Raw genomic sequence first — 21,183 nt, forward strand, 5'->3', positions numbered from 1 at the left:
TTATTTTACAATTTAATATCGTAAATTACCCTGGTATTCTATCGGATCTGATAGCGTTACCCTATATACTGAAATATTAAAAATGGGATGAAAAAATTCAGTAATTGTAGTAGTTGTACTTGAAATAAAATCTCCTACATTTTAAATCTGTGTAGCATTTTCGCATTACGACAGGGATGTTATGCTGTCATTTGCTCTCATTTACTCGAAAATTTTGTGTATACGCAGTTTTCTTCAGAGTTACTACGAGTAGCTCGTGGAACAGACCTATTAATTTAAACTGAAAACTAAAATATATAATTTTATAATCGATAAAAACTAATTATTTTATTTTGTAAATAGAATTACAATTCTGAAATATTTTCAAGTTTCAACGTATGTAACAACCAGCTTATGAGACTGAAATTGTAATAAACTTAATCGCAGATGGTGACCTCATTTGGTCCATAAGGTTTCTTTGCGTTAACTCAGGCACCCATACATCCAACCTTATTCAAATGATTTCAAACAGTTTTTTGTGCTATTGTGATCTTTAGCTTTTAGGTAATCGAAACAGAGTTTACATGACGGTCGGACTCGACAATTTCGATGCTTTTATCGACATTGTCGGCAATTGGTTAATCCAGTGCGTGATGCATCTTTGGCATCGAAATTACCGCAACGGAATCGACCTAACCAAAATTGCGCATGATTGACTGATATAGTATCAGAACCATAAGCACTATTCACATTTTAAGCCGCAATACTATTCAGAAATATCGATAAATCTTTGCATATAAAATGGATAAATACATAAAGAAATGCAAATATAATTTTCTTAAAAAATATGGTTTTATTTAAACTACTATTCATTCAAATTATTAAATATGTATGATAATTATTCATATTATTGCCTTATAAATAAGGAATAATTATATCACATAAAAATAATGTGTACTCAAACATTGTTCAAGATTACTATTTGAAGATTACGACTATATATCCTTAGCTACATAAAGGATTGTCGTGGAATGTTTATTTATTTTTTCTTCTCTCATCGAGGCGAAATCAATAAACAATGTTCAGTAGAAAGAATATTAAAATCTACGCTGAACTGATGACATGGCATTGTAGACCCCCATTACTATCCAAAGAAGATAGATGTAAGTATGTAAATCTGCAAGTCTATAGACTTCGCAAAAGAAATTGACTACATTCTACTAATATAATTCTAAATATTTAAATTCCAAAAAAGTAGTATTAAAATTGCTATATTAATAAACTAATCAAAAATAGCAAATATATTTCATTTGGAGGAAAAAGGTGGTGTGTTTTTAAACAATTTTTATAAGAAAAATATAATAACTTATGACAAATTAAATTCTTTATGGTATTGTAGATAATTCCTGCGAGATTACTATAGAAAAAACCGACCATACTTAATTCAATAATAAAGGAATCCATAAACGAGTATTAAATAGTCTTTTGATGATAGCAAAGATTAGAAAAAACAGAAAATATAAATAAAAGATAAAAAATGATAAATAGATGTGGGCACATTTAGTAGACAATCTTAATAGTCTACACAAAATTTCTATTCAGAAAATTCTAAGTTTTTTTCATTATGATCATCACATAATTAAATATATTAAATATCCGGTAGGGTACATTTCAAAAATTGTTTTTTTGATTAATTATAAAATGTATGTGCTTTTATATTTTACATCGTCTAATTTTTTACTACGAGATTTTTATTGTAGATAATTATTATTATTTTGTAGATAACATAATTTCAGCAACGATAATTTAATGTTAAATAAAAATTTAATTAATTAACTTTGTGCTGTCATATCATGAGGATGAGGAAGAGCCCTTCCTCATCCGTCGATCTCTTTCTTCATATCATAGATATACCGATACCTTTTGTAATGGATTTAATAACAGTGAAGTCAAGTATAAACTGCATCCACACAGATGCAGTATCCTTATCAAGACAATGGTAGGCCCCGCCTAACATTTCCGAAAAAAGCGACGACTTTTTAGTACAGCAACACTGTCCTAACTCAGTTAAAACGAAGATATAGCCATGTGCTAAACAGTTACTTGACACGCATAAGCACTTCAATTTCCAACGTGTGCGCAAACTGCAGCTCTACCTTCCATGACATCACCAATCTATTCTCCTATCCCACTGCACATTCAAACCTCAATTTGATTGACCTTTGGACGCATCCCATTGGAGTTGCTAGGTTTTTTCGTCTTAATCCTGGTTGACACATTCTAACTAATGTAGAATATGGATGGGCCTACTACACACAAGCCTACTATAATCATGTGTCATCATAATAGTAAACGTAGACAAAATTTGCGGGAAAAGAGCGAAAACCTAAGCCCATACGTACGCAGTTACCTATGCAAAAATTCAACCAATATAAAATTAAACAACAATCTAGTTTCCATTTAAAAAAATCAAGATCCAATAAAGATATCTATATAAAACAAATATAATACAAGTACAGCATTAAGGTCACTTGATCTAGCACTACTTTCTCGGTTTTACACATAAAATTTAGAATGCAAAATAAAACTAATGTGTTAAATAAAAAAGGAGTTTGCTATGAATTTGCTATAAACAAGTAAAAATAAACTATTATAATTATATAAAAGATAACAAAAAAACACACAAATAGGAAAAAATGAAATAGTCAATCGAAAATAAGATGATGATATGACTATTGATTAGATTGCTCTGATAACACAACCTGTGTGTGTACTAGAACTACAAGTTCTTAGTGATCTGGATGCAAGTCCCATTAGAGCTGGTCTAAGAACACGTTTTAAAAAATGCTTAGTGGTTGTGTCTTATGAATAGATCTTCAAATACTTCTATATAGAGGCAAACAACCAGTAGGTCTAGTGATGGCTTACGACCAACCAGAGTAACCTAATCTAACCATTAACGGAAATGAGTGATTTTAATTTAATAATAACTTAGTTACATATATATACAATCCCAAAAAGACATGAATGTCTATTTGTAAAAACTAGGATGAAATTCTATGTTTTGAAATACTTTTAATTCAAAGATACTAGACACACGTAAATTCCAGAATAAGTTTATAAATATATGAATAAAATAAATAATTGTGAAAACAAATGTTGACGTCTTTTAAAAAAAGGAAATATAGAAAAACATTTCTGTAATTGCATTAAGTCTTAAGTAATTTGCTTTTCATATTGAGCCGTAAATCGGTTTTTTAGTAAATTCGATATTGAGTAAGTTTAAATCGTTCTTCAGTTCGTTCAGGTTCTTGTAAAAAAAACTTCATTTATACTGATGTTTGTGGTTACGTTGTCTTCGTCTTTGGCTACTATAGTTGTGGTCTTGTCTAAGTTTAACATATTTCTATTCTTATTCTCATATTTCTAATTCGCAATTCAATTTTTTTTTTTCGTTTTGCTATAATAATGTGTCCAGTGTTAGTAAGTTTATTGATTATTTTTTAGTTAATTTGTTGGTATTGTCTGTGAAAGTAAAAAAATAATTATTTACATTAACCCACAATTAAAATCAAATATGTTAGCATAAAAGATATATATGAAAACATATCAAAAATATAAAATATTACATATAAAATAAAACATATACATATATAACTACATTATCTATAAACTTTTTGAAAAATCCGACATAAATTTTTTTTCAACAAAATATATTACAAACTCACATTCAGTTGCTACGTAAACGTTTTCTATGGGCCTCATCACCATAATTGCGTTCTTCAGCTTCTAAAACCTAAAAGTATTTTTTAGTAATTACATTTTCTCTCTCTTTGTGTATAAAATATTCATTAAATATTTCATTACTTTAAGTTTAACTCCGCAAATTTCTGCACCGTGAAGGACCTGTATGGCTTGTTGAGCGCTGTCTTTGTCAGCGTACTTAACGTATCCACAGTTCTTATTAGGCAGCATATAGATATTAATCAATCCTTTCCAGCAACTGAATACATTTTTTAGTATGGATAAGGGCACACTCTTTAAAATACAATAGACATATTAAAAAAAACTTGCGACTTTCAATAACCAAAAACTTAATACTCACTCCAGCCAAAACAATAAACAAACGTTGTGCCATAGGTTCATTTGGTGAAGCCATAGACTGCATAGGAGGCAACAAGACATTAACTATGGATTCGTTATTAACGCTCTCTAAAAGATATCAAAATTTAGTTTTCAAAAATTTACTGTTTCAGTTTTTGCTTTTTTACTATCTATGAATGATGTTTCCATTGATGCGTATTGCAATCCGGCTAATTTAATAATAATTCGCTCTCCAAGAGGATATTCCAATCCATGCAATTTTTCCCTAAGTAAATATTTATAAAAACTGAAGAAATCTCAGAATATATCACTTACTTGGCATAAGCAGCTGCTTCTGCATTTTCATACACAACCTTAGCTTCAAAAGATTTGGGTCTAACTGATAGTAGAAAAATAAATTTTTAAATTCAGTAAAATCAACTAATTATAATTATAAATTATAGTATTAAATTTATTAACGATAAATTAATAAAGTGAAATGTACTTCTTTTCTATTTTCACATCAGATATATATATATAATAAATTCTTTAAATTAGTATATAAATTAAAAAAGAATTATTCAAAAATAACTTAAATAAAATTAAGTTATGTTTACTGAACCGACCATATAAGACCCATAGATTAAGATTTCATTAAAAAAAGTTTTCCTTTAGTGTTTGTATTTATATGGTATAAGCAATATATTCAAATTCAAGCATTTGTATTATTTTATTGGGCACAAATAGAAAACCTTTATAACAAAATTTGTTCAATATTTTTTTTAAATGTATAACTGAATCACCAATTTGTTCGAGTTTAAATAAGCCAAACTGATTAAGAATAAATATATTTGCTGTTATTTCATTATTAATAATAAACAATAATTAAAAATTTATATTCGTAAACTTACTCTCTTTAGTAAATTGACAAGATTCCAAACCAGGGATAATATCAAATAGACGCCATAATTGATCTTGATTAACCAGATTACTGACAGTAACTTCCAAACATGTTGGTTGATATGCAGAAGATCTCTGCATGTTACTATTAAAATCTTTAAGCCCAGAAATATCGTCGTTAGCTCTACCGTAATGATCACGTTGTGTTCGTGTAGAACCTCTCGGTTCTGCAAAAATAGCTTTATACTTATGTGGACAATTTTCATAAGCAAAAGCAGCATGTGAGAACCTATAACAAAAACAAATATTGAATATTTTATGAATATAAAAAGAACTTTTGAAATGATGTTAAACTTTTTTGTACAACAAAACAAAATAATACTTACTTTGTATATCGTATATAACCGCAACCCTTTGAAATTCCTGTTGTTTTATCTTTTACAATAGTGATACTTTCAACATCACCATACTTACTGAACTCTTCATGCAATTCCTGCTCAATTGCGTTTTTTGAGCATAGAATAAATAAACGCACAAACTTTTCATGCTCAATATCAGATCTACTAGAACCTTGGTTGCGACTAAAAAAATAAAACAAAAGTAATTCAAAATATAGATATTGTTTAGTGCTGTTATGCTTACTTTGCAGCGAATAAAACTTTTATGCTTCCAGAAATATTGCCGATAGCTTTTCCATTCATTTCCTCTTGAGCTTTAGCAGCTTCGGAAATTTTCCCGAACTTAATGTAAGCTATACCTTTGTTTTCATGTGTGAACTTATCCTTAACAATCCAAATGTCTTTAATTTCTCCAAATGGGGAAAAAGCCATACGAAAATCATCCTCATTGTGAGACTTATTACAAACTATAAAAAGTCTCGACATTGGAGGATCAAAATCGATGTAATAGTCTCTACCACCATTAAGACCTCCAGCAGGAGTTTGTAATTCAAAATCCATCATTTTATTTTCAGTTTCTATTAAGGCAGATATGAAACGTATAAGTTACCTCACTTCACACTTTGGGAAGCAAAATATTTGACAACACTGCAATAAAAAAAATCTATGTTTATCGACAATAGCGGTAAGCGTTTATCGATAAATCAATGCATTCGCACTAGTGAAGTAATTTATACAAATTTAATAAGGTGTTATGAAAACATAGATTTTTAGTTTCTTTTGTTTTCGTAGATATATAATTACAACACGCTTACTAAATTAAAATAAAACAAACTTTCCAATTTCCTTGGTTTAATTTTGTTTTGTATGGATATTGTATTAAGAATATCATATGCTGTTGTGTCGAGTTAAGTACAGTAGTCTAAACATAAATATAATTTGTATTAAAATTTGACAACTTCCATTAGTTTACTTTTAAATTTCACTTGATTTGTACATATGCAATAAGTCGTATTGAAATTCATCAAAATAAATCAGCAAAATATGCAACTGACTATAGTCAGTTGAAGATGAATCGCTTGTTAAAGAAATCCTACTTTTTTAATAAATGACATTAATTGTAAATGAGTTACGATAAATGCAATCTCAATTTTACTGTAGATTTATTGTAATACTATATAAGACTTACACTTACAATAATTAACATTAGACCTTTTCTTTTGTAAGCATTTCACAAAAAAACAACTGCTTATTTTAAAAATAACATATGTAAGAACAACAATGCTGACTTATTTATTCCAACCTTTTTGAAACCGGTTTACTAATAAGCAGCTCAAATCGCATAGTTGCCAAAACTGAAAAAATTTGTCTATTGTGGACGACTTTTGGAAGTACCTACGAAATTTCCAGTTAACTGTCAACGAATGATTTCGTTTATTATTCGTATTTCGTTTCGTCATTGTTCGTAACAAATATTATATATACTTTTTATTATTTTACTGTTAAAATGCATGAAAAGTTATATTTTATTCATAATCATGTAAAAAAAAATATTCTCACCAATTATTGCAAACAATTATTATTATTTATTTTTGAAATTTCAACTTTTAATTATTACATGCTTTGCACATATAAGCCTAACAAAATCTTCATTTTGTCCAGAGTTACCATCGAAAGTAGTGCTAATTTTATTTGTTCTTTTGCGACATGCTTACATAAGAAAAGGCCTATTATAAACACATTTTTAGAAAAATTGAGTGTAAAAAATTGGACATGTGGGTACGGGTTTGGCAATGAAAAATAAAACTCTTATGGGTACGGTTTTGTCGACGAAAAATAAAACTTCTCTTTTGCTTCTCTTCTACAAACAATTATTGCTTAAGTTAACGCTCAATCTAAAATATTTTTGGCCAAGAAAATAATTGAATAAATCTAATTACTATCATTAGCTGTTTTCGACATTTTGAACACGTAATATTCTCATTTTTTGCAATAAATTGATGCCAGCTTGAACGAGCTATTATTTTGTTTATACAATATTTATTTATATAATAACTTAATATTTTCTACATTCACATGTAAATTATATGTACATCATGAAATATTATTACTGGCGCGCAAGTTGAAGCCAGGCTGAGAGTGTTTAGAATCTATTGAGAATTAACTGAGCTATTGTAATTTTACAGAAATATTGACAGTTTTCTTTGCTGTTATCGACTATCGATTGTAAACAAGACAAAAGTAAACAAAATAGGATTCTAAATTTTTAGGAACAATTTTTATTACATATAAATAGTTGACAAAAATGTATTATACGGGTAGCCCTCTCTGAAAACGAACACAAAAAATTACCGATGGTATAGATGGTTTAAAAAACATTGAATGAAATGTTAGAATTGCAATTTTAAAGTGTTTTTAAGTTTCTCCACATGTAGCCAACTTCTAGGTTTGATGTTAATATCACGAAAATTGAAACAAACTAAAAGTCGAATTTTAATATGAAACCGTATACGATTTTTAATTTCAGACCTGAAATGACTGCTAATAATCTGTGTACTATATAAGAACACTCACATTGTTAAAACGTTTATTATCTTTATTAATAATATATATTTAATTTACTATATAACACATACTAAAATGAATTATTTAAACAAAACCACATCGTTGTACGTATGAAGTAAAAATAAATAAATATTTATTAAAATTATCTATATCTGTGGAAACGCCACCTTAAAAGATTTGTACTATATATGTATATATCTATGTATGATATAGCATGTCATTTAGTTATTTACAGGTGGTATCAAAATTATATATCATTTTACGAAATATACTATTTTAAAGCTTAAAAATATACTAAATAATAATGAACATTTAATAGATCCATTGAAAAATTGTAAAAGTATTTGTTCAACAAAACAGGTTGAATATAATTAATTCAAAGATATATAGATTTAAATGCTTGAAAATATATTCAAATTATTTAGTTTTATTTAATTATTTCAGTTTTCTCATTTACCTGAATTAATATTCAACAACGTTAATCATCTGAATTAATTTTCTTAGTTATATATGTTATATGTGTAGTTATATGTGTATGTCTCAAGAATTCTTATTCTTTTATAAATTTTAAACTGCAATCAAATTTTAATGTTTGTAATAATGGATGGAAGGAAATCGCAATATCTTTATATTAGTAATATAAACTTTCTGCATGAAGCTAAAATATCAAAAAAAGTTCAATAACCTGTTTATTGCTGTTAATGTAAGCCGATAATAACATTTGCAAATTTATTCATATTTATCTCAATGATTTCATCTCTCATAAAACTATATGTTTTTTTATAGAAATCAAATAAAAAAATTGCAAAAATCGAATGGTTTGGTTTTGGAATATACAAGAAATAAAAATTACCATAACAGTCTTACAAAAGTGGATAATATTAAACACAGCATTGTTATAAACCAGAACACAATGAATAATATAGATTAGGGGCTACAGAACCTCGTGCATAAAATGGGGTTTCGTATATATGAATATATGGTGGAGCTAATATATAGTGTTAAAAAATCGTTCATAAAATAGCAATACTACGACTAAATTAACATATATATACTGTATAGGTATTTTAGTTTATTAAATTATATTAAAATTTTAATATTTATATAATGATTATAATGTAACAATATATATTTTATATTTGATATAAATTTCTCTTTTTATACTACCTTCTAAAATGTATTTTAATTTTTATATATATTATATTGATTTAAATTAGATTTATTAACTGTTGTATAAACAGTTGTTTCTTTTTACAATCACAATTTAAGAACTTAGTCTATTCACATATGATTAATTTTCTTTAATATTCAAAAATATTTTTCTTTAACAGAATGGATATATTTTGATAAATACCTATATGTACATCAATCATTGGAAGCATGGCACGCACAATAAAATTTCTTTGATTTGGCTTGGATTGCTTTGACACTCCTTAATTATGTCATCTTTTAATTGATAGTAAGAAAGAACAAACCAGACAATTTTTGTACAAACACTAAGCACTAAACACTTAATTACTCAATTTCATTCATTTCTTTTTAATAATTGTAACAATTATTAAACAGACTGATTATAATTATATATATATATATATTTGTATGCATGTTCAAATTATATATATACATAGATGTATATATGTATATATGTATATATATAATTATATATGTATATATATAATCCAAAGTATATACCGACACCACAACATTTTTTTAATAAAATATTTTATATATATGTATAAATAAACTATAACGGTAAATTAAGTATAGGTACGTTAACACGAAATAAACCACGATTACCATATGGTAATGTAAATTAAGACGCTGCATACACATGCATAGCATACATATTGTAACGCCTACAGACATACCATATGGCAATGCAGCACGAATTAAAAGATTAACCTCATACTCTTGCTCAGGAAGTCAAAATACACTAATATATGTCTTATTAACAAATTCTGCGACAAAAATTGGGTTAAATTGAGTTTTAACATCCGTTTCGATGAAATAAATTTAATTATTATTATGAACTATTGTTTTCAAAAGAGAAGTATTTCGAATAATATTAAATTACAACAATAAAATTTTCTTATTTTATTAATTAATCGTATTTTTGGCTGATTTGTATTTACAGCTGTTTCGAATATTGCCAAATTCCCAGCATCAGTTATCTTTGAATTATTTTTTACATATAATTATTCCTAAATAATTTTTTCAGACTGCAAGTACCAAGAATTGAAACCGTTCCCTGACATATTTGAAGCTCAGTGTCAGTGTTCAGTAACCAACTGACTCAAAACAGTAATTGACTTGTATGTTCGAATTTAGAATTTTATTGATTTTCTGTAAAAATTCATTAACAAATGCATTTATTGTGTTATATTAGAATGCTAATTATAAATAAATATTTTAAAAGAAATCTTTTTGAAAGTGGTTCCGTATCGTAATAGAAACCCTAAAATTTAAGCCTTAACCTTTCTAAATGGATTAAAAACTGGTTATGCATGCACTCTACAGTAATAGATTTCCTTCTTTACTTATTTATAAATACATATAATAATGTATAAAATATATCATTATATAAAAATCTATAATCTATATTATAAAATAATCCATATATAGCGTAAAATAATTCAGAAATAAATATTAAAAATATATAAATAAATAAATATTAAAATAATAGAAATATAATAAACAAAATAAAAAAAATTATCGGTTTTATTAAACGCTAAGTAAATAAGAAGTAATTATGCAGTATAAACAATACTTCATTTATTACCAACAAAATGTAGTGTTTAATATATTCCAGCAGTTTGTCATGAAAAACGGTAAAATCAATTGGCTATTGGAAATTAATTGAAATTGTGTTGGCAGTGATACGCCTTGCCTTCACGGTTCGACAAGGCGTTCAATGTGTTGTGAGTTTACGTGCATGTCTTGTATATTAAACAATTAAAACAGATTTGTAACATTTTTTATTTTGTATTGGTTTTGTTATAACATCGAACGTTTACCTAATTTAAGTTATTTTAGCGCTTATCCATTTCGCGTTGAAATATCGAAGTGAATGGACTGATTTTTAAGCGCGATGCGTACCGCACAAATATTCCTCTTCACTTTTGTTTTATTGGTAGCACTGGAGGCGAGGCTTTCTACTGCAACCAGTGAGGAGTAAGTATTTTTTAATTTATATTTCGTGATAGATATGAACATATTTCACAAATTAAAAAAGTAAAAACCTTATACAATATTTATTATTGGTTATGTGAAATGCTTTGTTTATGGATTTTTTATCTCGATACTTACTGCTGTTCTGAGTAGACAACTTCAGTACAATACAAAAATATGACAACTCAGTGTTTTTGATAAATGCTTGCACAAAATATGTAAATTAAATTGAAATATATCAGTAAAGAAAATACAGCATTTAAAAAGAAATTAGAACGTATTACTAAAGAAGATGTAATGCAAAAGTTGATTCACTAATACACGTAAAACAGATTACAGAAAGTGTCCCAGCGGGACTTTCAGCGCTGAGGGAATCGATTCCCTCAGCGCTGAATGGTAATGCCTAGCGCTGATTATTCAAAGGAAACTCCTAATTACTTTAACACGTGCATGTCATTGCGGGTAAGCGCTGAATCGTTCGATTACCTTTTCAAATTTGTAATGCAACATTTCAGCGCTGACATACTCGCTTACCTTTTCGAATTTGTAATGCAGCATTTCAGCGCTGACATGTTCGCTTACTTTTTCGAATTTGTAATGCAACATATCAGCGCTGACATGTTAGCTTACCTTTTCGAATTTGTAATGCAACATATCAGCGCTGATATGTTCGCTTAAATTTTCAATTTTACCTATGCTATTGATTTTTAAATAATATACTAAAAATTTTTTGGGATAAATTATATTTTATGTTTATGGTTTATAAAATTAAAGTATTAATATTTACATAAAAGAATATAACATATTTTCATATCATATTAACTTATTTACATTTTCAATTATTTATATATAATTATTTACATGTTAATTTAATTATATTATCTTATTTACATATTAAATTGTTAACATATTTTCATATTAATTTATTTAAATATTAACTTATTAATATCACTATTAATATGTTCAGCTGTACTGCAGGAAGGTGTTGTTTTCGAACCAAAATTTTGAAAATCATTTTCTATAAAAGAATAAAATATTTTAATAAATGCACGATTTAAATTCCCTGTTTCACTTATACCTTCTTTTTTAAACGACAAAAATTCCTCCTTTTTCTTTTTCACCAAACATTTAAAGTGTCTTACAGTATGCATCTATATAATACAAAACAAAAATTATAATTATCATTTTAAATATATTTACTTAATTTTGCATATACTTACAGTTAGTTTATTTTAAATTTAGAAATTATATTTTATTTATATTTTTGATTTTATTTTGATTTTAAAAATTAAAAATTGTTCACTGCACGCACTTCACTAAAATCAAAAGCAGACTAAATGTATACAATGTAGGCAAAACAAGAAATTCCTAATATTCTTCTTCATTCTTTTATAATTTCAACCCCGAAATTGCCTGTGTCGAACACAAATGTCGAAAACAAAGAAAAATAAAAACGAAGAGCTATTACCTCCTCGCTTACTTTTTCAGCGCTGGCATAATGGTGCCGCTGGGGTACGTCACCCATAATTATCATATAAGAAACACACATCGTTAAATATTACTTTTCAAAAAAATACTTTTAAAAATTCGGCAGCGCATAGATAATACAAGTCCTTATTACAATCACTTGTAACATTTCAGATGACAAATAACGATAACATTTCAATATCAAGCAATTATCGTTTGCAATCACTTGCACGTTATCCTAATTGCTGTGCACTCAATTCAAAACTAAACACTTATTATTATAATTAAGTTTCAATATTGTATTGATTATATATAAACAAATGATTTTTCAGTCAGAATAATCGTATTATATAAAATCGTACATGACCTCATTCACCTTTTGCCAAATAATATATACCTTACGTATGCATACATCCTTTGAAGAAATAAGTCAATTAAAAATCGGAGACTTTTATAGAGTAAAAAAAGAAACACAACGTTCCATTATGTCACAAATAATAGAATTATTTAATATTACATTAAATTTGTTTATTAAATTGATTTTTGCCGATCATTTTGACGAAAGAAATTAATTTCTTAAAACTATTGTTTTTAATCATCATCATCATCATCATCATCATCATCTGTGACTATACAGTCCATGTAGGACCTAAGCCTGTTTAACAACAGTCTTCCATTCTTCTGTTTTTTGCTTTTGTTTTTCAATTTCCTATGTTCATTTCTTCTAAATCCTGCTGCATACTGTCTTTCCAACAAAAAAAAACTTAGTCGCCCTGTTCTACTGCTGGTTTCACTTCGATTGTTTTTAATAGAGACATTTTTATCAAACGGTAGTGAAATTACAACAACAAAATTTTTTAATATTTTACATTAATTGAATTTTTGTCTGACCATGCAGCTGTTTCGAGTATTGCCAAATACCCATTATCAGTGCTGTTGGAATTATTTCTTATATTTAATTATTCGTAAATAATTTTTGAGACTGCAAGTATCAAGGATTGAACTCGTACCCTGACAAATTTGAAGCTCAGAGTCAGTGTTCAGTAGCCAACTGACCCAAAACCGTAATTGACTTTTATGTTCGAACTTGAAGTTTTGTTATTTTACTGTGAAAGTTCATTAACAAATGAACTTGCTGTGTTACATTAGAACGAAATCATTAACCAGTTATAGAATACTTGAACTAATTAATAATATTTTTAATTGTTAAACTTTAATACTATTCTTTTGTACTATAGAGGCATTATGTATTGCATGATTTTATTGATTAAATTTGTTTATAATTCAAAATCTTTACTTGCATTTAATTATTTAAAAACTTGTATTCGTCGCCGTTAGTTCATTTGTAAGAGCACAATATGTTAGACTTAAGCAATTTAATCAATTATTTGTTTTGTCTGATTGAACAAAAATCCACTTTAGAAACTTTTCCATGTTTCCATAATATCACATGTACATTACTTAATTGATTCGATGTGTGCTTCTCGAGATAAGCTGATTAAAATTACATATACTATATACATCGGACGATATTACTCTTTTTAGGTTCTAAATATTTCACCGAAATTAATATACAATTTATATTACAAAACCTACAGAATATTGTAAATAATATTAATATTAACAAATTTCTATATTTTACTCAAAATTATTACAGAAAAAATTTAATTCAAAAAAATCTAATCTCTGCCTTTAATTTTAGCTTGATTTACGGTTACGAATGTCAAAATAGCAAATGTGTTAAAGTAGAACTGAACCAGGAGAATTTTAACAAAGCTATCAGCCTTCCAGTATGTCGTATCTTCTGTGGAGAAACTATTGGCACGGTTTTACCTAAACCTACCGGTTCTGTCAAAATTGATTCATATATGCTGCAAATTGATCATAGTCGCATTAATTTTAATTTTCCCAGTAATGCAAAACAATCCCAATTATGGCAAGCTAATAGAGAAAGATTTATGAGCATGCTTGATTCTAAAATTCCTAATGCAGAAGTAGTCAAGAACGAAGGACATCCCTTACAAATATTAATTGAAGTTAATGAAAAGTTAAAAGACGAAGTACCAAAGCTTGATTTGGATACAGATGAAAGTTATAAACTGATCATTGCTTATGAGAATAATAATGAGCAAGTAACTGCAAAAATTGTAGCAAACAGTTTCTTTGGTGCCAGACATGGCATGGAAACGTTGGCGCAATTAATTATATATGATGATATACGTAGGGAATTGCAGTTAGTAGCCAGTGCTGAAATTAATGATGCACCCGTATATAAATGGCGTGGCTTGTTATTGGATACATCGAGAAATTTTTACTCTATTAAATCTATAAAAAGAACACTTGGTAAAATGAAAGAAGCATTTGCGTTATATTTAATTTATTTATATATATATATATTTTTTTTAGATGGTATGGCTATGGTTAAGTTAAATACTTTTCATTGGCATATAACTGATTCTCACAGCTTTCCACTTGAAATCAAATCTCAGCCAGATCTTTATAAACTTGGTGCATATACGCCGCGTAAGGTTTATACCCATGAAGAAGTAGCTGATGTTGTGGAATATGGCAGAATACGTGGAATACGTGTAATGCCTGAATTTGATGCTCCAGCTCATGTTGGTGAAGGTTGGCAGCATAAAAATATGACAGCCTGCTTTAATGCACAACCTTGGAAAGACTATTGTGTAGAGCCGCCTTGTGGTCAACTAGATCCAACAGTTGACGAATTGTACCCAGTATTGGAAGACATATATCGTGAAATGTATGAACTTTTCAAACCAGATATTTTCCATATGGGTGGTGATGAAGTGTCCACTAAATGCTGGTTAAGCAGTGAACGTATTACAAAATGGATGACTGAAAAAGGTTGGACACTAGAAGATGCTGATTTCCTACGATTATGGGGCTATTTTCAGACGAAAGCGCTAGAACGTGTAGATAACGTTTTCAAAGATCAAAAAGTACCAATTATATTATGGACTAGTCATCTTACGGATGTACCGTACATAGATGATTATTTGGATAAAGACCGTTATATAATACAGATATGGACTACAGGGTTTGATACTAAAGTACAGGACATACTTAAACGTGGATTCCGAGTTATTGTTTCCAATTATGATGCACTCTATTTCGATTGCGGTGGGGCTGGTTGGGTTTCAGATGGTAATAACTGGTGCTCTCCATATATTGGCTGGCAAAAAGTATATCAGAATAGTTTGGAAAAAATCGCTGGCGATTATAGTTCACTTGTACTTGGAGCTGAAGCAACCATTTGGTCAGAGCAAATTGATGAACATACATTAGACTCTCGTCTTTGGCCTAGAGCAAGTGCTTTAGCCGAACGTTTATGGACTAATCCTGAACAAAACTGGCGTCAGGCGGAACCGCGCATGTTATTACATCGCGAACGATTGGTCGAAAATGGCATTGCCGCTGAAGCTCTGCAGCCAGAGTGGTGCTTGCAAAATGAAAATAATTGTCCTGTGGACGCATTCGATGCAAAATTTTAAGTATTTATATGTATATAATTTTTTCGATAATAACCATTGTTGCGTTCTTTGCATATTTTATTAATATAAAATTAACAAAAATTTGAGATTATACAACACATTTTAAGAAAAATTTTTTGAAAATTTTTTAATTTTATATATTTCTCTATCGACGGTAGTGATCAAAATTTTTATTTGATTTTCTTTATCAACATAGCTTGGGAGGTATTTAGTTCAAATTACTATAAGCACAATAAATTTCGAGATTGCGTACATATAGCAAAGATTAGATTTATGTGAAAAAAACATTGTTTTCAGTGTATATGCATAATTTAATGAAGTTATGAATTAATTTACATTATTTTGCATATACGACAACACTTCAGTTAAATGATTGAATGAGATTAGTATTTTTTGTATTATATGCCTTGAGAATTTCTTAAGTATTCCCTCTTTTATAAAATCCGTGCTTGTGAAACTACTTGGGCGAGCAACGATTATTTACTCTTCCATCTATTATTATTTTTTTTAAATAATTTAGCACTTATTCTTCCCATAATCTCTCTTCACGACCGTACTTATAGACTAAACTGCCAAACAATAAAAGTACATTTTGCAAAAGTAAAGCCACTCCCAACCAGTTGTCTTTCTTAGCTGCAAAAATAAGATTTAACTAATTTTCAACGTATGACATAATCCATTTGCTTACTATTAATAAAGTCGTCAATCATTACCCAAACTGCAGCAATAATTGAAGCGAAACCTATTACAAATCCAATTAATAACCATATTTTGGCAATTCTGGCTCCTGATTCTGAAGTATTTTCTTCCGTAATCTTAAAGATAATGTTTTAGTAATAAATATATATAGATAACTTAAATTATAAAATTACATGGGAATTTTTTACTGTGTTGACCATAAAAAAACTTATTGTTCCAAATACTCCTATGAACACATGACCGGTTGTAATTTGATGTTGGCCATCCGCTGACATAGCATCAATTAGAATCCACCAGGCTGAAAAAAACTGAAACACAAAAAAAATTAGTAAACAAAAAATTTATCCCTTGATGTAAAGATATTTCAAACATACTAAAATACCCGCAATTAATGATACTTTTTTATTTCTTGAGTGTTCTTCATACCACCACTCTTTAATATTCTCCATTAACTGCATTTTTGTAAAAATATTAATAAACGGCGAGATATTTGCAAATCAAATCCTTTGTTTTCTGTATTTTCCGCAGCACAAAATTGTTGACTAATTTATGGAATTTTTAGTGATGCCAACTTCTTACGATTGGTGAAAAAAATATGTGGAAAATTGAAGTACTAAAAATTTGTTACTTACCAGCTGTTATTAAAAAGTATTTTTTATGGAAATTGGATTGATGCTCTCTAATTATAAAACACTAAATGATAAAATAATAATAATCCATATACATATATATTAGTTTAATTTTTCTAAATATTAGTTGTTTATAATTAATATTAATGTTCATATATAATTAATATTAATTATTAACACTAATTTTGTTTGTTAATTTCAAACAAAATTTATAAGCAAAGGTCTACGAAATATTTGCATTTTTTTTATTATTTAATAAAATCATGCAATATATAATGGAGAATAGTATTGAAATTTAATAATTAAAAATATAGTTAATTCAATTTTTCTACAACTGGATTATGATTTCATTCTAATAAACCACAGCAAGTAAATTTGTTAATGCGCTTTCACAGTAAATTAACAAAACTCCAAGTTTAAACATACAAGTCAAGTACAGCTTTGGGTCTGCTGACTAATAAACATTGATTCTGAGTTTCAAATTTATCAGGACACCAGTTCAATCCTTGATTCTTGCAGTCTCAAAAAATTATTTACGAATAATTATTTAAAAATTATTTACGATACCCATAATCAATGCAATTATTGAATTATTTCTTATATAATTCCAAGAGCATTGATGATGGGTATTTGGCAATATAGGTACTTGAAACAGCTCTGTAATTAGCCAAAAATTCAATTTTTGGCGAAAAAATAAATCACTTTCTTTAATGTTATTAGTTGATTAATATAAAATTGTAATATCTGTAACATTATGAAAAATTTTAAATATCTGAATTTAACACCAATCTAATAATGCACATTATATATATACATATGTATTGTAGAGTTGTGTCTGTATCAGAAAAAATCTTTTCTGATCGGTATCTTGTATATAAATTTGTTTTTGGTATGTTATATCACAGAAGAATAATGTTATTTGTCTGAGGTTATATATTCAATATATTGCGATATGTATACCGAACTTGGTCACACTGCAGATGAAAACAATTGGGCGTCAGAACATATGAGTGCTTTTAATATGTGAAATTTTATCTCAATTGTAATTACCAATTACAATTGTAATTGTATGTTATCATTTACCTGAACTTATTATCTATATTATATTTGTAATAACAATATTTTGACGTGTGAGACAATAATGAATATCACATAAAAAATACTACAAGAAATTCATATTATGACTATATAGTACTTTATATAATTTGTAAGTTAGTATTATACTATATTAAATTTGTTTAAAAATTATGATATAGTGAAAAAAACGTCAGACACTATATAACGTACATGCATTTTTGCTGCTGCTAACAATTAAATTTAATTGTGCAATTATCGTTAATTGAGGTCTGCTAAATGCAAAGTGTAAACAAATATTAAATCGATATTATATGGTATAAGTGTTTGAAAAGAAAATTTAATAAGTTTTATTTGAATTTATTTAATTTAAGCCTGTATCAAATCAAATAATTTTTTTTATAAGATTAACGATATAATCACAGTTTATGATTATATCCATGTACATACATTATATGATGCATTAAATACCCTTTAAATATGTATATAGTATATAACATAGTATTTCTTTTGGTTACGGAAAGATCGTTGATTTTCCGTTTAATAAACATTTAAAATAGATTAGTTTATTAGTAATAATAATATACCTAAAAACTAAACCGATTGTAAAACAGTAACACTGTTTTATACTGTTTGAGTTTTAAGCATATCCATTAGGATGAAGTAATAAGTATCAGTTCCAGCTGATAAATAGGACTCAGACAAAGTCATTTTAAACTAAAAAGCTTAATGAATGACATAAAAATTAGCATAAAATTTAAAACATTAAAATTTATAAGAATCAGCTAAGCATGCATTAAATTCCAAACTAAAATAATTAAGTGAATAATTCGCCTAGCACAAAAACAAATTTGAATTCAAACAGATATCTTAACATAAATATACACATAAACGTGTAAACTATCTTCGCAAATAAAATATTGTTACACAGCATATACATATATATATATTGTTATATATAATAAGCCTTATACTAAGAGGCAAACATAATCAATAATTACTCGAAAATGACTAGAGTTCAATTAAATTACTTGTAGGAACGTTGAAAGCGTTGAAATCATACGAGTTTTAAAGAAGAATACAAATTTTTATTAGTATCTTATCTTAAATGTTTTTATAATGGACATAAAATACATCTTTCATTCAAAAACTTCAAATTTTATTTAATCAAAAGTATGCAATTTTGTGATTTACATCATATCAATGTTATAAACTTAGCTAATACTGATAACTAAATTTATCTGGAGATTTTTATAAATTTTCGATTTAAATATGCCTATTATCTATAAAAGCAAATTTTTCTTCTCCATTTGGTTAAACTAGATTCGTACACTTTTTGTCTGCCTAAATTAGCAACAATAAAATTTTCAATTTCTTGCTCTATATGCGTTCGCCACTTTAATTCCAAAAATAATGGAAATGTTTGGTTTTTAATTTTTTTCAAACGCCTTTCCGCTGTTTGGTAACACTTCCAAGGTTGAGGTTCTACAACAAACAATTCAGTCAGTTTGGATAAATTTTGCAGAAAATTTTTCAACCCAATATCATGATGATTTATATGTATCCACATTGTTACAGCAAAACAACAAACTTTAAAGAGAATAACATTTCTATAGAAAAAATATGTTTAAATAAAAGTTTTATAATTATGTTACTTGCATCAAATTTCTTTCGCTTGTGTGACTGTAAATACTCATTAATGTTGTGTTCTGCTGATTCTTCCATTACATCCAATGTTGAATACCTGACATATTGTGGATGCTTATTTTGCGTCACTGCCCGTTCGATAAGTGTACTATCCATATCAATACCTAGTATGTACACATTTCGTCCTGTGCAATTAGAAAGATATTGCCACAAAAGCTGCGTCAGCACACCTGAATTACAACCAACATCGAGTACCAAATAAGGTGAATTCTCGTGTTTTTCAGTGCAATTCGTCCAAACATTGTTTGGTAGCAACTTTAAACGTTCCTCTGCTGAATTGAATTCGTAATAATTTGTGAAATTTCCATGTCGTACAGCGCCACCTTCTCCATTGGTTATCATTTTGATTCATCTTCGTGCATAGATCAGTAACATTTTTGGCATTTCAAGTTTGTTTTATCAAAACAACATTTCGAAGCAAGAGTGTTTTTGGAAAATTCAGCTTTATAAGTGATATTGGAAATTAATCGTTCAAATATAAACAAATGAAAAGGTATTTTTATTTTAAAAAAGTAAATTTTTTATATTACATTCATACGTTTGAATTTCATGTAAAAAATTATTGGGGGTACTTATGTCGTACTCATACGTTACTTTTACTTATGATTTGTTTTGTATAATCCTTGCGGTATACATAATTTGTCTTTGTGTACTAATTTTGTTGAACGTTTACTGAACACCGAGTTTAGTCTGCAAGCATCTATTAATTTAATATGTTCTATTCACAGATTGCTTAGTGCTTATATATAACTGTTCATTAAATAAATGTAATAACTATAACTAGAATGAATATATTAATTAATAGAAAATACTAAAGATAATAATTTGGAATCAATATGATAGGGCAAACTTAATTTGCATATTGGATTAATTTTTAGTTCATTAGTAATGTTGGTAGTTGTTTATTTTTAAAAATAGGCAGTATATTTTAGGTTGCAGTCCAATTTGTCCATCCTTTCCTGATTTCAATTTTTTTATAATCAATAGATACTCGTTAAA

The 21,183-nt window shown here is 27.7% G+C and overlaps 4 protein-coding genes across 5 annotated transcripts; 1 reads left to right on the forward strand and 3 right to left on the reverse strand.

Annotated features, from left to right (window-relative positions):
* Positions 1-3,434: 3,434 nt before the first annotated feature.
* Positions 3,435-6,127, reverse strand: LOC119672888 (RNA-binding protein 45-like). The gene is made up of 9 exons (XM_038084048.1): positions 5,605-6,127; positions 5,349-5,543; positions 4,974-5,251; positions 4,399-4,462; positions 4,251-4,348; positions 4,085-4,191; positions 3,847-4,017; positions 3,708-3,775; positions 3,435-3,504 (listed from the first exon to the last, which is right to left on the reverse strand). Exons 1-8 carry the CDS (start codon positions 5,922-5,924, stop codon positions 3,710-3,712), a joined length of 1,299 nt encoding a protein of 432 aa, XP_037939976.1. The 5' UTR covers positions 5,925-6,127; the 3' UTR covers positions 3,435-3,504; positions 3,708-3,709.
* Positions 6,128-10,684: 4,557 nt separating this feature from the next.
* Positions 10,685-16,181, forward strand: LOC119674391 (chitooligosaccharidolytic beta-N-acetylglucosaminidase). 2 transcript variants are annotated; one of them, XM_038085538.1, is made up of 4 exons: positions 10,685-10,843; positions 10,950-11,096; positions 14,263-14,903; positions 14,967-16,181. In XM_038085538.1, the coding sequence occupies exons 2-4, from the start codon at positions 11,014-11,016 to the stop codon at positions 16,073-16,075; spliced, it is 1,833 nt and encodes a 610-aa protein (XP_037941466.1). In that variant the 5' UTR covers positions 10,685-10,843; positions 10,950-11,013; the 3' UTR covers positions 16,076-16,181. The 2 variants fall into 2 exon arrangements, with proteins under 2 accessions (XP_037941466.1, XP_037941459.1); XM_038085531.1 differs by having other exon boundaries at positions 10,685-11,096.
* Positions 16,182-16,498: 317 nt separating this feature from the next.
* Positions 16,499-17,335, reverse strand: LOC119668593 (transmembrane protein 50B). Its single transcript, XM_038078154.1, has 4 exons — positions 17,149-17,335; positions 16,948-17,082; positions 16,764-16,890; positions 16,499-16,708 (listed from the first exon to the last, which is right to left on the reverse strand). Exons 1-4 carry the CDS (start codon positions 17,230-17,232, stop codon positions 16,599-16,601), a joined length of 456 nt encoding a protein of 151 aa, XP_037934082.1. The 5' UTR covers positions 17,233-17,335; the 3' UTR covers positions 16,499-16,598.
* Positions 17,336-19,660: 2,325 nt separating this feature from the next.
* LOC119671023 (probable RNA methyltransferase CG11342) lies at positions 19,661-20,590 on the reverse strand. Its single transcript, XM_038081508.1, has 2 exons — positions 20,133-20,590; positions 19,661-20,067 (listed from the first exon to the last, which is right to left on the reverse strand). Exons 1-2 carry the CDS (start codon positions 20,524-20,526, stop codon positions 19,757-19,759), a joined length of 705 nt encoding a protein of 234 aa, XP_037937436.1. The 5' UTR covers positions 20,527-20,590; the 3' UTR covers positions 19,661-19,756.
* Between the last annotated feature and the right edge of the window lie 593 nt (positions 20,591-21,183).

The sequence above is a fragment of the Teleopsis dalmanni genome, chromosome 1 (assembly GCF_002237135.1).
Source record: "Teleopsis dalmanni isolate 2A chromosome 1, ASM223713v2, whole genome shotgun sequence".
NCBI classification, from domain to species: domain Eukaryota; kingdom Metazoa; phylum Arthropoda; class Insecta; order Diptera; family Diopsidae; genus Teleopsis; species Teleopsis dalmanni.

Bases quoted from the DNA above. Each gene is read 5' to 3' on its own strand.
- LOC119672888 (XM_038084048.1), bottom strand. From the start codon at position 5,924: ATGATGGATTTTGAATTACAAACTCCTGCTGGAGGTCTTAATGGTGGT. The intron at 4,463-4,973 runs GTAAGTTTACGA...TTCTACTATCAG, and splicing joins TTGTCAATTTACTAAAGAGA to TTAGACCCAAATCTTTTGAA. The intron at 4,349-4,398 runs GTAAGTGATATA...ATATTTACTTAG, and splicing joins GAAGCAGCTGCTTATGCCAA to GGAAAAATTGCATGGATTGG.
- LOC119671023 (XM_038081508.1), bottom strand. From the start codon at position 20,526: ATGATAACCAATGGAGAAGGTGGCGCTGTACGACATGGAAATTTCACA. The intron at 20,068-20,132 runs GTAACATAATTA...TTCTCTTTAAAG, and splicing joins GCGAAAGAAATTTGATGCAA to TTTGTTGTTTTGCTGTAACA.
- LOC119674391 (XM_038085531.1), top strand. From the start codon at position 11,014: ATGCGTACCGCACAAATATTCCTCTTCACTTTTGTTTTATTGGTAGCA. The intron at 11,097-14,262 runs GTAAGTATTTTT...CTTTAATTTTAG, and splicing joins TCTACTGCAACCAGTGAGGA to CTTGATTTACGGTTACGAAT. The intron at 14,904-14,966 runs GTAAAATGAAAG...TATTTTTTTTAG, and splicing joins ATCTATAAAAAGAACACTTG to ATGGTATGGCTATGGTTAAG.
- LOC119668593 (XM_038078154.1), bottom strand. From the start codon at position 17,232: ATGCAGTTAATGGAGAATATTAAAGAGTGGTGGTATGAAGAACACTCA. The intron at 17,083-17,148 runs GTATGTTTGAAA...TTTGTGTTTCAG, and splicing joins CATTAATTGCGGGTATTTTA to TTTTTTTCAGCCTGGTGGAT. The intron at 16,709-16,763 runs GTAAGCAAATGG...TTATTTTTGCAG, and splicing joins GATTGACGACTTTATTAATA to CTAAGAAAGACAACTGGTTG.